The 14,932-nt window shown below is 37.5% G+C and overlaps 1 protein-coding gene across 2 annotated transcripts; it reads right to left on the bottom strand.

Annotated features, from left to right (window-relative positions):
* Window positions 1–765: 765 nt before the first annotated feature.
* LOC121405655 lies at window positions 766–11,294 on the bottom strand. 2 transcript variants are annotated; one of them, XM_041596549.1, is made up of 2 exons: window positions 11,062–11,294; window positions 766–3,447 (listed from the first exon to the last, which is right to left on the bottom strand). In XM_041596549.1, exon 2 carries the CDS (start codon window positions 3,417–3,419, stop codon window positions 957–959), a length of 2,463 nt encoding a protein of 820 aa, XP_041452483.1. In that variant the 5' UTR covers window positions 3,420–3,447; window positions 11,062–11,294; the 3' UTR covers window positions 766–956. The 2 variants fall into 2 exon arrangements, with proteins under 2 accessions (XP_041452483.1, XP_041452484.1); XM_041596550.1 differs by lacking the exon at window positions 11,062–11,294 and adding an exon at window positions 10,712–10,837.
* Window positions 11,295–14,932: the final 3,638 nt, after the last annotated feature.

The following is a 14,932-nucleotide window of genomic DNA, read 5'->3' as shown; positions in this document are numbered from 1 at the left end:
TCAGATTACCTTTCAGCATAATAGTCACGAGACTATCAAAGATTTAAATGAAATCATTGATAGATCAAATTCAAGTGCAAGATATATACAAAAATGAATAAAGAGAATTTGTATTTTTAACAGAATATCTGTATACTTTCAAATCCGATATACCAAATTTCAGTTCTCTATTCAATTTCATCGGAATTCGCCATGTTTTAAATTTGACAATTCTGTTTCTCAACTCGGGGATCTTGTAGCCGCAGATAGCTTTTTTTCTTCCAGAACTCCAAAAGAAACTTAATAATTGTTTCCAACATAATTTCTTCATTCGTCTTAAAATGCGGCATTTTCTTTTCTTTTTTTCAATACAAAATACGGACATTTCCCCCTGTTTTTCTAGACTTAAGAAATTTGTCACATACATATTGTTTTTAAAACGAAAGTGATGAACTGTAAATTGTGTGAGGAAGTTTGCAGCAAAATGTCATCATTCACTGTTAGAAAAAATAAAAGAAGTTCCTGCAGCAGAATCTCGAGAACACCTGTAATCTTACCGAATTGCGTAATAATCATTCTGCAAAATTCATAAAACAAGAATTTTTCTGCAATTTAACAGAACAGGTCTGTTTAAAAAGGGGAAAAAGGTGTTTTATTCAAGGAAATTTGTAAGATTCCATACATCAAATACCAATTTCCTGTAAGATTACGCAATTCGGTAAGATTACAGGTGTTCTCGAGACTCTGCTGCAGGACCTTCTTTTATTTTTTCTAACAGTGTTCCTCTAGACTGCTGAATGCATTCAAGCATGAACTACTATTCCTTTTGAGGAGAAATTTTTTTTCTGACAGTGTGTTATTATTTTCGAAAGCAGTCTGCAGCAACAAGCAAACACCACCATAATTATAGGTCTCCCTTTTGTTTTTGCAGTCATGCTGACTTTTTATTTTATTCAGTGGATGAGTAAGTCAACATTTCATGTTATTTCGTGTGGCTCATCGCAAAATGAACAAAGTCGGACTACTATATTTTCCTGGCCTTGGGTGCTGCCCTCACCAATCTCACTATGCGATTCCCCTGAAACTGATACGTCCTTGGTCGTTTTAATTGTCATTTCTTCGGTTACTTCGGAGGCATCACCATCGGTCGTCGATGAGGGGTGCTCATCAGTTTCATCTGGTACGTCAAGTCGATCCATCAAGTCGTTCAGGACTTCAAGAACTACAGATGATAACATCGAACCGGTTTTATCCTCATCTAACTCTTCATCTCCTGCTTCAATTCCAAGTTGATCCCGCGTGTGCGGATCGATATCTGACCCTGATGCGTTACAGTCCTGTACAGATGCAATGGCCACATCTGGACAATTCATCAAGCTGTTGTCTGTCTGGTCTGCCTGACGATGGTCACTACCCATACCGCGATCTCCAAAGACACGAAGTGTTTTCCCCTCTAGTACTTTACCACTGTTTCCTCTTCCAGGACTAACTGGCTTCTGTTGCTTCCAGGACGAAGTAGACGTCAGGTGAAAGTCGTCTCCCTGTGTCACTGATCTGGATTCGCTGGTCGATGGATCAGCATTCCTTGATTGTGGAAGTTCACTTGCAGAAAGTGATAAACTGACGGTGTTGATCTTGGTTTGACCTTCGCTGGTTCCATCCGACACTTTTTGAAAGCTTGCATGATCCATTGATGTTGGGACACCAGCGTTTTCGTTTTCAGCTGGACGTTCCCGAGACGAGTTGGTGTCTGGGACGAGACTCGCGATTCCTGATGTGATATCAATAAACCTCCCATTATGTTTCTTCAATGGTTTTATCTGTTGCCTTGAAACAATCTTGTCAAGATTCGTCTCGCCCCTGTACAGTTCCTCCAACCTGTTCTCGATGACGTGTACCTTAGTTCTTGCCTGTGTCAGTTCTTCCTTCAAGGACTGTTTTTGTTGGTGACCTGGATCTGTTTTCTGTTTGTCAAGTTTCGGCATATCGAAGTAATTCAACTTAACTTTGAGGTCTGATTTCTGTTTCAAAGAGTACAGATAGAGACTTGGGAGTGGCTGGAATTGTTGGAAACCTGTCACAGGTTTGAAATCAGATGGTAGCTCCATCTCTTGGTATGCAGATTGTGGTATTTGAGGGCGCTGTTGCGACATGTAAGGAAATGCTTCATCTACGCGCTCTATAGGCTCCAGATGTTTATCGGTGACCAGGTCTTTCCCGTTGATCTGTAGCTTTCGTATCCAGTCCTCAACGTAAGGAAGATCTCCTTTCTTATCGGATGCTTTCTCTAGACCAATCAAAGGACACAACCTCCGTTTTCGACTACCAACTCTACCACGTCTGAACTTGTATAATTTTGTCATTTGGAATTGATGTTCTTCATCGGGATCAGTCTGAACAGTCTTACCAATTTGAGGAAGCGAGACTGCTGTATCTAAAACAGGCCTTCTTTTGCTCCGTTTGCCCACCGGTATGAAAGATTCCATTTTCCCCGTGAGGTAGCTGTTGTGTGGGTTTCCATAAGCAACCGAAACCTTGTGCTTTTTCGAAGAGGTACAAGAGTGATGACTTTGCTTTGATGCTCTGTAAGCTTCCATGGCGAGTACATTATATTCCTCAGTCCTAATCTTATCTTCACACGGGTCTCTTGATCTGTCCATATCTGTTGTCATTTCGGAGGTGACACCAGCTTGAATATCGTGGTTTTCGTAACTCGATTTCTCAAAATGGCTGCTGACATGAATATCAGATCCTGTGTAGTCTCGCGATTGGACGCTAATGTCTTGATCGGTGTTTACATGAAGTGGAACGGTTGCTTCTTGTTTGATCGTGATGTTTGACTTCCCCTCAGGGGAAATTCTGCTTGGCACGAAACAATCAAGGAGTGCGATTTTCCCGTCCTCATTATTGATAGCACTAGTATCCTTTGATATTGGTGTTTGCACTGATCTCGCATCGCCTTCCACTTCTCCCCTTTTATCAGACTGCATCTGTTTATCCCGAATACCAATGTCTGGGGGTTTTCCAGCAAGTCCACGTATTTCTTGAATATCTTCTGACGTCTCGGTGGGGATTTCGATAAACGACCCCTTGTGCCTTCCCTGTCGTCCGTCCATCGTTGTCGAAGACGAATGTCCTCTGGACGAGCCTCGCTCTGTCCTCCGACTCCCACTTCCCCATACTGACCCGCCATTTTGTTTCTGAGTTTCGCGCATGAGAGCGATAATGTAGTCATGGGTCGCCGAGTAGTACCATTGCCGTGGGTCGGTGAAGTCAGAGACGATTTGTCGGTGACTGCGGGCTAGGATGTCGTCTGTTCTGAGCGTCCCCTTGCCGACGGACTCGGAGAGTCGACGTCGCAATGAATACTTGAGGTCCTCTGTGTATCTGTCCATTTTCGATCGCTTCGACGACGCCTTCTCGTGGTTTGATCTCGACATTGTCAGAGTGTGATGCTCACGGATGATTCTATAATAAAACAAAAATATATATAAACATGAAAAGTATTAAATACCAATACAAAATGATATATATATAGCATAATTTTATTTTACTTTGATGTCAGGGCGGAAATCTCTCCCAAAAGGAAGGGGGACAAGGGTATTGAAAATTTGACAAGCAAAAAAAAAAAAAATCTCCTCCCAAAACGAACGTTTTATATTCCCATTTTGAGTGATATATTTTTTAGTGTTACCAAAGACCCAAAATAGTAGGGGGCATTTGATATTGTGTCCCCCTACTATTTTGAGTAGGGGGGACACGTCCCCCCTGTCCCCCTGGGATTTCCGCCCATGCTTGATGTGGAATCATTCAACACAATTAAAAATGATTCCACTTATCAAAGTGGAAATGCCTGAAAACTTCTTTAAAAAGGACTCTTTAAACGAGCCGATAATCACATCGGTAGATCGGTAATAATGCAAACAAAACAGAACAAAGCTTGAGAATTTTTTTTAGAGTTGAAAACATTGTAATCGATTATGGGATTTTAAATGACCTGCATATATCCATTACAAGCAGGAACGGCCTGCCCTGAATTCCCTTTACCGATACACTTGCAAAATATCTAAAAGCCATCTCGTTCAAGTTTGAGCTTTGCAGAACAACATTTTCCTGTTAGGAATATGTTAGATGGTGGTGATTTTTTTTTAAAAAACTTGATTGCTAAGAAAGCATGACTGCTTATAAGCAAGCAACTGAGGACCGACGGCATAAGATTCTCTCCGTTGGATCTGGTAATGAGGATTAATGCCTTAGCAAAGAGCACTAGTGCACCAAGTGGGGATCAAACCCGGGTCACCGGAATCCGAAACCGACTGAGCTATCGCGCCTTCTGTATTTTTTATAATTGTAAATTTCATTCAGTTTAATCAATGTTGAGTAATCATTTTCTACATAACTATTGTATGATTTTGTGAATTTATATTGGTTATAAGTGGTTAATTTTTTGTTACCGAATTTATCCACTGTATATGATTATGTTAATACCATGACATTTTGTACGATTATTTGTATTATAATTATTTTTCTTTTGTGAACAGTGTTTTGTTAATATATAATTGTAATATTTTATAATGTACCGTACCATCACTTTGATTTTGAACTGAATGATTAATGAATATTATTACAAAACAAAAGTAACAACAACAAAAAGGGAGGTGCCGTGGTCGAGAGGTCTAAGGCGCCTGGCTATATAGTCATAGAAAGTCCGGGGTTCGATTCCCGCCCCCGGTATCTATGCCCGTGAGCAAGGCATTCAATCGACATTGCTCTTTTATCCTGCATGCAAATAAATGGAAATGCTAACGCATTTCATTGGTAACCAGGTGTGCATCTACAAAAACAGTGCTACTCGTGTTAAATTTTGCTAACTCAGTGCCTTGACGGAAAATGAACTTGGGATAAAAACATCATATACACAAACACTAACCGGCTTGTTAATTTCAGATTTACAGTCTGGATCACATTTTTCAAATATGAAACACTTTCCTATTAAAAGATTTCAGGGCCAAGGGAACAATTTTTTAACAGGGGTGCTGATGTGAATTCGACAGCAAAAAAGGGTGTTTTGCTACAATATGAACGTCATTTTGGTCCCTAGCATCCTCGCTTCCCACTCCATGATAGATCTCCAGTTCCTTTGAAAGTTTTTCCATTGTATTTTTCTCATTCCACTACTTTCACACAAAAAAGTGCATTACCAATGCGGTGCCCCTTTTAAGTTTTCCGACATTGAGAAATGAATAGTCATGATACTTGCCATATAATATTATTATCTTCAGATAAAACTAGTTTTAATCGATGGGAATTGCAATAATGTTCATCTTCCTAAAATAAGTTCCTGTAATTTGGAATTCACTAACACATGGAATGCATAATGCAAAAAAACACTTAATTTATTCAAAACAAAGTTCAAAAGATTCCTTCTAGAGAAATACAATGGCTGAATTATGTATACCAGTCCAGTAAGCAAGGTAATCAGTATTATCTAGTAGAATGTTTATGCTTATGCCATTGCCTAGCAACAACCACCATTTTGATAACTAAAATCAACATCTGCTGCTGATCACAAAGGAAATTATGAAAATGACTCAGTTAATCTTAGGCATATAACGAATGTAACATGGTGAAGTGCTCTACAATCAAATAGTTAAGCTATGAGATTATTGATCAGTCTTCATGCCAAAAGGCAATATATCCATTTTGGTGAAAAGGAGTGATGATGAATCCAACTGGCAGCCGACTGCTTCGAGGAGTTATTTTTTCATTTCTCGTAGTTCAATTGGTGAATGGAGCCAGTGCATGGAGTTCAGCGGAACAACCAATAAAACAGAGACCGAAGCTTTTGGTCTAGTGATGATGATGATGATTCTCATGACATTTCTCTGTTGGTCTCTTTAATGAATGAATTTATATTGTATTTTAAGTAGGGCCTATATATTTTCTCAAGTTTATAGGGAATAATTGGAATATCAAATCTTCAAATTTAACTTTCATATCGATGGCTACACTATAAAAAAAACGCTGTTTATTTTTTTAAGCACGTTCTAAGTCCGTTACGAAGTCTGTCACTCTAACAACTAGTGTTTAACCTTTAAATAACTGTTTAAGCATTTTAAACAACTGTTTAAACTTCTTAAACAAGTTGTTCAAAAAGTTTAAACAATTACAACAAGTTTAAACTACTTGTTGTTCGAGTGACAGGTTTGAACAACGTGCTATTTTTGTTTTACTGTGTTTGCCAAAGCAATGTCCATTTTTTCCAAGGCAAAATGATTAAGCCCCTTTTGGACATAAACTTTTCGATTTGTGCTAATCATTTGAATCGGTGTTGTTAAGATGCAATTACACTCGATGTGTAAACAAACCGTGAGATAACCATACACGCAATTAAAAATGTCTAGTGCAATTCGAACAATCCAAATGTTAATGTGGGTTATCAAATAGTCGTTATCATGATTTGAATTACACATTGATTATGAACATAATCTGATAACGTAGTTAATGAAATACTGATTATGCTCTTGTAAAACTTCAGTGACCATGGTGACGCAGGATGCGAAGACGACCCCCCCCCCCTCTTACTTCAGAAAATGATAGATAATAAAGCACACCAGGAGCGGGGGGGGGTGGTTCACTTCAATTTTTTAAGGATACAATTCATAATGTAGCAACAAAATATCTTGCGTTCACACCAGATATTTTGGCAACTAAATTTTGTCCTATTTTTTAAATATAGATTTGCATTTACTTATGTAGTTAATAGATTATGAGTACGGTTAGAGAGCCTCCCCTCCACTATAAGACAAATGATAATTATATATTTTTTTAAATATATAGATTTGCACTTCCTTATATAGTTAGAAGATTATATGAGTACAGTTAGCGGGCCCATCTCCCTTCCCCTCCCATAAAGAAAGACAAATAATTATTATAAATGTTTTCAAACGTTTCATTTTGGTAAAGGCTGTATTTGGTGATAATGCACGGGTATGATGATGTTGGGGCGCAATATTCACATGGGAAATGATGTAAGTACTCTTACACCAAACTTATGAATTATAAATCCCCTTTTTTAATTCAATACAAAAAGCTGATAGGTATTGTTCACGGGAGGTAGCAAAGCGACAGAGCTCTGAATGTGGCACTTGATATATTTCCTCAAAGGTTTTCTTTCTATAATTCTATAATGATGCATCCATTTGCAGACAAAGTTCCTTGATTTTCTATCTTTCTAAATGCACCTTACTGTTTTTCAAGGTCCCTTCCAAGTGCTGCTTATTTGGATTATGTCTTTTTTATAATTCTGAACCCCGTTTGAAATGTCCTGTTTAAGCCTGAATGGCCGGACTAGATTCTGAAGGGGATGGGGGTAATAATATTGTTAATGAGCAAAGCGACCGAGTGGGTTTTGTCATTTTGTCATATTTTTATTAAACCTTTGATCTGCCTCCCTTCAAATCTTAAGTATTATTTTCGAGCTCGTAACACCGGGAGACGATCGGCCACAGGTAAACACTTAATGGCCTCAATCAAAGACAGTCAAGATGTTTGGTGAGCAAATACATGGAGTGGATAACAAAGAGTGAATCTTCGAAGAAGTCAAAGATTTTAGACTGGTCTAGGTGTATATATAGACCTACCCAGCTGCATACCACAATGAGAGGTGTTTGCATTTAAACTGGACAATGTGAATGGTATGATCCTGCAAAAAAAAACTACCCCAGCAACAGAGGTGTCATGGGCCAAAATTCTCGAGGGGGCCCGAGCATGGTGTGTAAAGGACAACATTTCTTTATAAAAAAAAAACAGTCGCGAGAGAGCGAAAATTGTATTTAGTTACAGATCTTAACAAAATGATATTCAGAAAACAGTATAATTTTCTCATAATTTCCCTTTAGAACTTCTTTTTCTTCTGTTGGTTTTCCGGTGGGACGTCTAACGCCCACAAGCCCCCCCCCCCCCTAAAAAACAGCGTCTGCCTTGTAGTATGGAGCTGAATTTGGTTACAATAAATTGACAGAAGGGTGCAACTTACTAACGATGTACGCTATATATGAGGCAATTTCAAACAAAAGTCAGCAATAAGATAGAAGGACGTATACCATGCTACCCCTTACCGAAAGTGACTGCTCGATAAAATATTATTAGTAGAGTCAAATATTATGCTTTATTTTTGTGCGACATGTTCAAATTAATACAAACTCGCCTTCAGCATTAATTGATCTCAATAATTATTCGAATATAAGTCTATATCCTGTCACCATTCATGAAAACATAAATTTTACTGTAATTATAAAAATTTCCATGATTGTTGTTTCGTAAGCCCAAACCCTTCAGATATATTAAATTAATATATATCGTATGAAAGTGCACTACTAAGTGGGGGGGGGTGTTTATTGATAGATTTTGTCACTCATGAAAGGTTCAATAGACTTGCCGTTGATTAACAAGGAAATTCAATTATTTTACCAATTGATTCTTAACATAAACATGATAAATTGCGTGGATGGTACATGACAAATTATGAAGTATGAAACATAAGATATATCTTTTTATCATGTCATCTTTTCTCCTTTTGAGCAGTTGTATTTTTTCCATTCCCAAACTTAATTGGATTTTAAAACGATTGAATTAAAGATAAAGTGATGTAGATATTAGTGGTTGTATAATTATAAGATTATTTTACGTTCCTCTGGTTGTAATATTATTCATTGATAGATGACGGTAACTTGGGAACACTTTGAATATCAGATGAAACATGCGGATAATAATGATAATTATAATAACAATGATAATTATAATAACAATGATAATGATGATGATAATAATCAATAGTAGTAGTAGTAGTAGTAGTACACAGTAAAAACGCTGTTTAAAAATTTTATACAACGCTGTTTACTAGATATGAACCTTACATTGTTTAAACAGTTTAAACAAGTGTTTAAATCTTATACAACAACGTTTAATTTTCAATATCTAATCTTCAATAAATTAGACATGATTGTTTAAACTGTTAAGCAACTACTGTAAGGTTCATATAGTAAACAGCGTTGTATAAAATCTTAAACAGCGTTTTTACTGTGTAGTAGTAGTAGTAGTAGTAGTAGAAGTAGTAGTAGTATAGTAGCAGTAGTAGTAGTAGTAGCTGCTGTAGTAGTAGTAGTAGTAGTAATGACAATAATAATATTAACATTATGATTATTGTTATTGTTGTTGTTTTTTATGTTGAAATAACATAATACTTTCCCGAGGGGCCCTAAGATAAAAAGTGTATTCAAATCAAGAAACGAGAAAGTTTGAAATTTCATAATTATACAAACATAATCTCGTAATATTGAAATAGTGTGATTAAATGAACACTGCAAAATCGCCGGTGTTAACTGGTGTTAAATTAACACCAGCCTGGTATCTATATCGAAAAACACCAGAGAAGTGTTAAATGAAACACCACCAGTTTAGAATCAAACCGATATTGGTTTATCACCAATTGGTGTTGTTTATATGCCTAATTGGTATTAGCCCAACGCCAAACCGGTGTTGTTTCAACACCTATCATAACGGTGTTTTCCTATATTTACCAGGCTGGTGTTTAAAGTGATTGGTTAACATTGGTTTGACTTTTAAAAAATCTGAGCTAGAAGGTCACACTTGTCACCTGTGTCTGTGATATGTTACAAAAATGAAGCCCAGAAAAAATTGCGTTCGAAAATAATTATTTAGTGCTTCAAAAATTGAAATATAAAGTGACCGGAAACACCATCTTAATTTCATCCCATACACTTATGTGTACTATTTAGGTGTCTATAAGACGCCTATTTACAAAATCTGGGTTTTCCTTGTAGTTTTCCTTTTAGTTTTAGCTTTTCAATCTCAATAATAATTGTTTTCAGGGTTTATTAGTTGTAATACATGCACCTGTACACATGTTTCATCTTGGTTTGAGAATGTTTTAAATCAGCTGCTCACAAAGTTAAACAATACCTTTAATTAGCACCTGTGGGTTTTTTTTTGCAGGGCTTATAGAATGATTTCGTAACTGTAGGGTCATATTTCATTGGGCGACTTTTGTTAGGAGGGCGATAAAATCAATACGATTAAAATGAAAAACATTTAGAATTCATTACTAATCTACCATTAGGATATACTTGCTGATATATGTATGTAGAAGTTAATACTGAAAAGTTTAAAGCTTTAAAAAATCTATTTAACACGCGTATGTGTCTAAAAATATTATGTATCGGCATGCATTTAAAATTTATATCGGATATTGTCGTTTTAATGCAGTAAAATGCATATTGTAATGGCGTAACGTAATCCAAAATGTATCATATTATTTCATATTGGGATGTTTAAAACTAAATTATATCGGATATATATCGTTTTAAAATGCCCAATCTAATGACGCAATTGAAATTACTGTTTCAAGCTATTATGAAGTGAGTTGAATTTACAATGTTGAAACTGATATTATAAGGGATCGAGTGTTGCTGATTAAGATTAACATAGGGTTGTTTAGTAACGTCGTTAAAATGTTACATTTTTACAAATTTGATTACCGATATTTTGCCACCAATTCCCCTCCGCCTATTTTACTTACTCCCTCATATATGTGTATTCTGCCATAATTATAACTGAAGTGGCCGATACCTTGTAAATTCTTTCCTTTTCACGAGTACTTTCTAAACCTTTTTAAAACTGTGATACCTTAAAAAATAGAGAAATTGCTTACCCAGTGTCGAATATGAAGCAGAATCACTTTTCAAACCACACCACAATAAAATAACACGGGGATTCGTTCCCTTTTGGACATACCCTATTTGTAATTCTTTTATGACTTCTATGTCCAGCTCCTACCAATCTTTCTAAAGAACAGGGCCAGCGGAACTGGTAACTCAGCCTACACGACTTGCATATTGCTTTTCGAAACTTGCCCACATCCCCTCAAATCGTGGTTTTAATTAAAAAAAAAATCAGCGTGCACGATTCTCATGAATATATTCGTGTCTCTGTAATAAGCCAAGAGATCAACCAAACAATTCATTTTCTAAGCAACGACAAAGGAGATTAACATCTACTTACATCAGACTTTAATAAACGCTCCGATCCATCTGACTTCACGTTCCAAATAGTGGCAAGCCAAAAAATAACATTTAATCTTATACAAGCGATCTCGAAATTCGAGCAAAGAATTAACTTGGTGGAATCGTACACGGAGATTATTCGATATGGCCGCGTTGATGTTTTGTTTGGATAATGTTTCGTGTAGTTAATTGCTTCCCATGTCAGTTTCCAAAGACCAAAAAACGAAGGCGTTCTTATTTCTCCAAGCATGCCAAGTGCGCAAAACCGGTGAGCTCACATGCAGTCACACCCCACGAGCCACACCCAATATGAGTATCGATAGGATTTCTATATAAGGCCAAAGGGCAATCGTTTGCAGGTTTGGTGTATAAGTGTGACTAGGGCAATAATGGTATCATTCGTGTAATCAACACGGGACATGAAGGTTCAAAGTTTTGTTTAATAGCTAATAGGTTTTATTATTATATGGCACTCTGACATTAGTCTGCTGTGCAAACCCTTCACTCGAGTAAAGGGTCTGAATTGCAGCCTATATACCCATGCCTGGTGTACTGAAGGCCCCACTGATTTATCCAATAGTCGAGAGATCAGTGGAAGGTTAGTCTTTGCGTGGAGACACACTTGTTGATCAAAGTTTCAATCAGGGTCAGTGCCTTTAGACTACTCCGACATGTTGTTATCTATATCCTTCCACATGGTTGTCTTCGTTACCATGGTTACTTCTCTTGTATTTTTCTTGTCTTGTTTTCCATATTTTTCGTCTTCTTATCAAATTATTTAGAATATAAGGTCTATATATACACACTAAGATTTTTTAACCCACTCGTACCAACCATAGGCGGCGGAAGCGCGGGGGGGGGACGGGTGGGACCTGTTCCACCCCCCCCCCCTAAATTTTATGTTGATGACCTTTTTTTATTTTTGCTTTTCAAATGTTTTACCTGTGTCCATCCTAAAATTTCAGGTGGACCCCCCGGCTAAACTTTTGGCTTCCGCCGCCAATGGTACCAACCTCCTATGGGGTGTACCCTTGCGCCCTATATAAGTGGAAAAGGTGCAAAAATGCACGTTTTGTTATTAATTGCACCCAGGTGTACAATAAATGATTCAAATTTGAACCTTTATTGCAAGGTTTAACTCTGCACCATATCATGCCTACACTGTAAAAACTGCGGCGTTAAAACTGACACCAATTGGTGTTAATAGAGGACCACACCCTGAGGTGTTAAAATTACACCCTAGAGATTAAACATAACACCAAATAGTGTAAATTTAACAACAAAAGGTGTTGTAATAACACCTATAGGTGTAAAACTAACACCACCAATTTAACACCGGTGTAAAATAACTGGTGTGGTCCTCTATTTACAACGCTTAACACCATAGTTTTTGCTGTGAAGGAACTCTGCACCCTATCATGCCTATAGATATAGGGTGTAATATGCTGCACAGATTCGAGCATATTAGTAAGGACTAGATAGACGGGCCGTGGCCCTGGGCTTTTGTTTTTTTAAGCAAACATGCTTTGAGGCATGGGCGGAAATCCCAAGGGCGCTAGACATGATTCTCCTTATTACGTCTCCTGTTCTTTGTTCTTTTGAGAAGTTCAAATTTGAATCATTAATAATTATGCACCTGGGTGCAGCTTCTATTGTACCAATCACTATAAAGGTATCAAATTTGAAACCCTATTTCTTAGTGTTTAGCTTTTAATTTAAAGAATACACACGATACGCACACACAAAAAAATAAAAATAGATCTGTTTATACTGTAGCCCTCATCTTCGAGTATATTACCAAATGCTCGCACATTTAAATCAAAGCACGTGTGTTAACATTAGGGGCCCACTTAAAAGTTAATCTTGTTTAAAAACGAGAAAAAGTGGCACCCCTATTGTAAACAAACCTTTAAATCCATAATGAAGGCCAGAACGCTAACAGTAAAAATTAATATTTAGCCTCTACCAAAAAAAAAAATCCTGGCACCTCGGCTCAACCCTTTCTGTTCCCTTTTTCTATAATGAATAACTAAGAATGTAGTGGCACACAAATGGGGGGAGGGAGGCTTGGAGCACCCCCCCAACAGAAAGAGAGAGAGAGAGAGAGAGATAGAAAAGGGAATAGACGGTTGAAATGTATATTTTCTGATTATTATTTCAAAATCGATAAAAATTTTGACTTTTGTAATAAAAATGTTGAAATATTTACTCGCTCGCTTCGCTCCCTGGCAACTTTTTAAAATCATTGTCAGACACGCCATGCACCCCTCAAAATTTTTGGCTGAGATGTGCAATGACATATACGAAAAAAATCCCTTGACGCTAAACAAATAAAGAAACAATTTGGATTGAGGGAATGATTTTGAAGGGCGTTGTAGGAATCTAACAAAATGTGAGAATAAGCTGGTGCTTTGGGCTATTATATCATAAGCAGCCAGTTTTCAATATCTCCTCATTTTAATGGCCTACTTAGGATAAGCGGATTGAGATACATGAACATAATAGCTAGAGTAGGCCCTACTTCTATTCCTATAAGAACGATCGGAACAGAGGGTTGTGAAATGAGCGTCCTTGTGGCATTGATTATGTTGGATGCAAAGATGATGTCTATAATAGATATAAAAAGGAGGGCACGTAGGCCTCAGTAGCAACCCATCGTGCCTTTCTGCATGTGATCTAATTCAACTCGCGCTTCGCGCTCGCTATATTGGTTTATAGCTAGACGACACGTGCACATTCTGGTCAGAATGTAAAAAAATATCAGCTCTCATTATTACCCTAGTTTATTAACACTCTTTCCATTTTCTATCTTCAGGTAAAGTTTTAAATTAAAAAATTCACATCGCTCACGCCGCGCTTCGCATTAGCATTATTGGTTTAGAATTTAGATATAAATTCATGATTGATGGAGGGGTGATCGCTTCTGATGAATTTATAATTATTATTGTTATTTTTCATTTTTTTTATTATTATTTTTTTTTTGGGGGGGGGGCTTCGCGCTCGCTGTATTGGTTTATAGGCATCACGTGCATGGTCTGAATGTAAAAAAAATCAGCTCTCATTATTACCCTGTTTATTAACACTCTTTCCATTTCATATCTTCAGGTAAAATTTTAAATCAAAAATTCACATCGCTCACGTCACGCTTCGCGTTAGCATTATTGGTTTAGAATTTAGATAGAAACTCATGATTGATGGAGGGGTGATCGCTTCTGATGAATTTATCATTATTATTATTATTATCTTTTTTGGGGGGGGGGGGTGGTGTACTGACATATATCCATTTGCTCTCCCGGCTCCCCAATAATTTTGACTTATAATGCACTATAAACAAAATATTTAACTATTCATGGTACTAACTGAGGGCAAAATGCTATATTATAATTGCTTTTCAAAGTTTTGGGCATAATTTTCTCCCCAGCATAGCGCACTTATCTGCCCGGCCCCTATAGCCCATCCGGATCGACGCCGCCGGCTCGCTGCCAGCGCTTATTCGTTGTCCCCGAGTAAGAGATATCAGAGATGTATGGAACCGAGGGTTAATGGGGATGGGGCTTCAGCTCTGATTGTATTTTTTTTTCAATTTGGCATGTTGGCCAGTCTAAGCCCCCCCCCCCCCTCCACATTCACACTTTAAAAGCCATTCCGCCAAATCGTGTACTATTTTTATGCTCTCTTGATTTTCTTCTCGTGTTCGTTATGTTTGTAATTGAATTAACCTGAGGAACCAGGGGGGGGGGGGGTCGCCCCGCGTCCCCAGAGCGCGGCCCTACACGCAGCGCCAATTTCAACCCACGTGGTTTGTGTGATACCGTTTCCAATTCCCGGAAGCTCGAAGAAGACCTCGATTATTATGCCGCACATGCTGC

The sequence above is a fragment of the Lytechinus variegatus genome, chromosome 19 (assembly GCF_018143015.1).
Source record: "Lytechinus variegatus isolate NC3 chromosome 19, Lvar_3.0, whole genome shotgun sequence".
In the NCBI taxonomy this organism is placed as follows: Eukaryota; Metazoa; Echinodermata; class Echinoidea; order Temnopleuroida; family Toxopneustidae; genus Lytechinus; species Lytechinus variegatus.
This window is presented reverse-complemented; position numbering and strand designations above follow the sequence as displayed.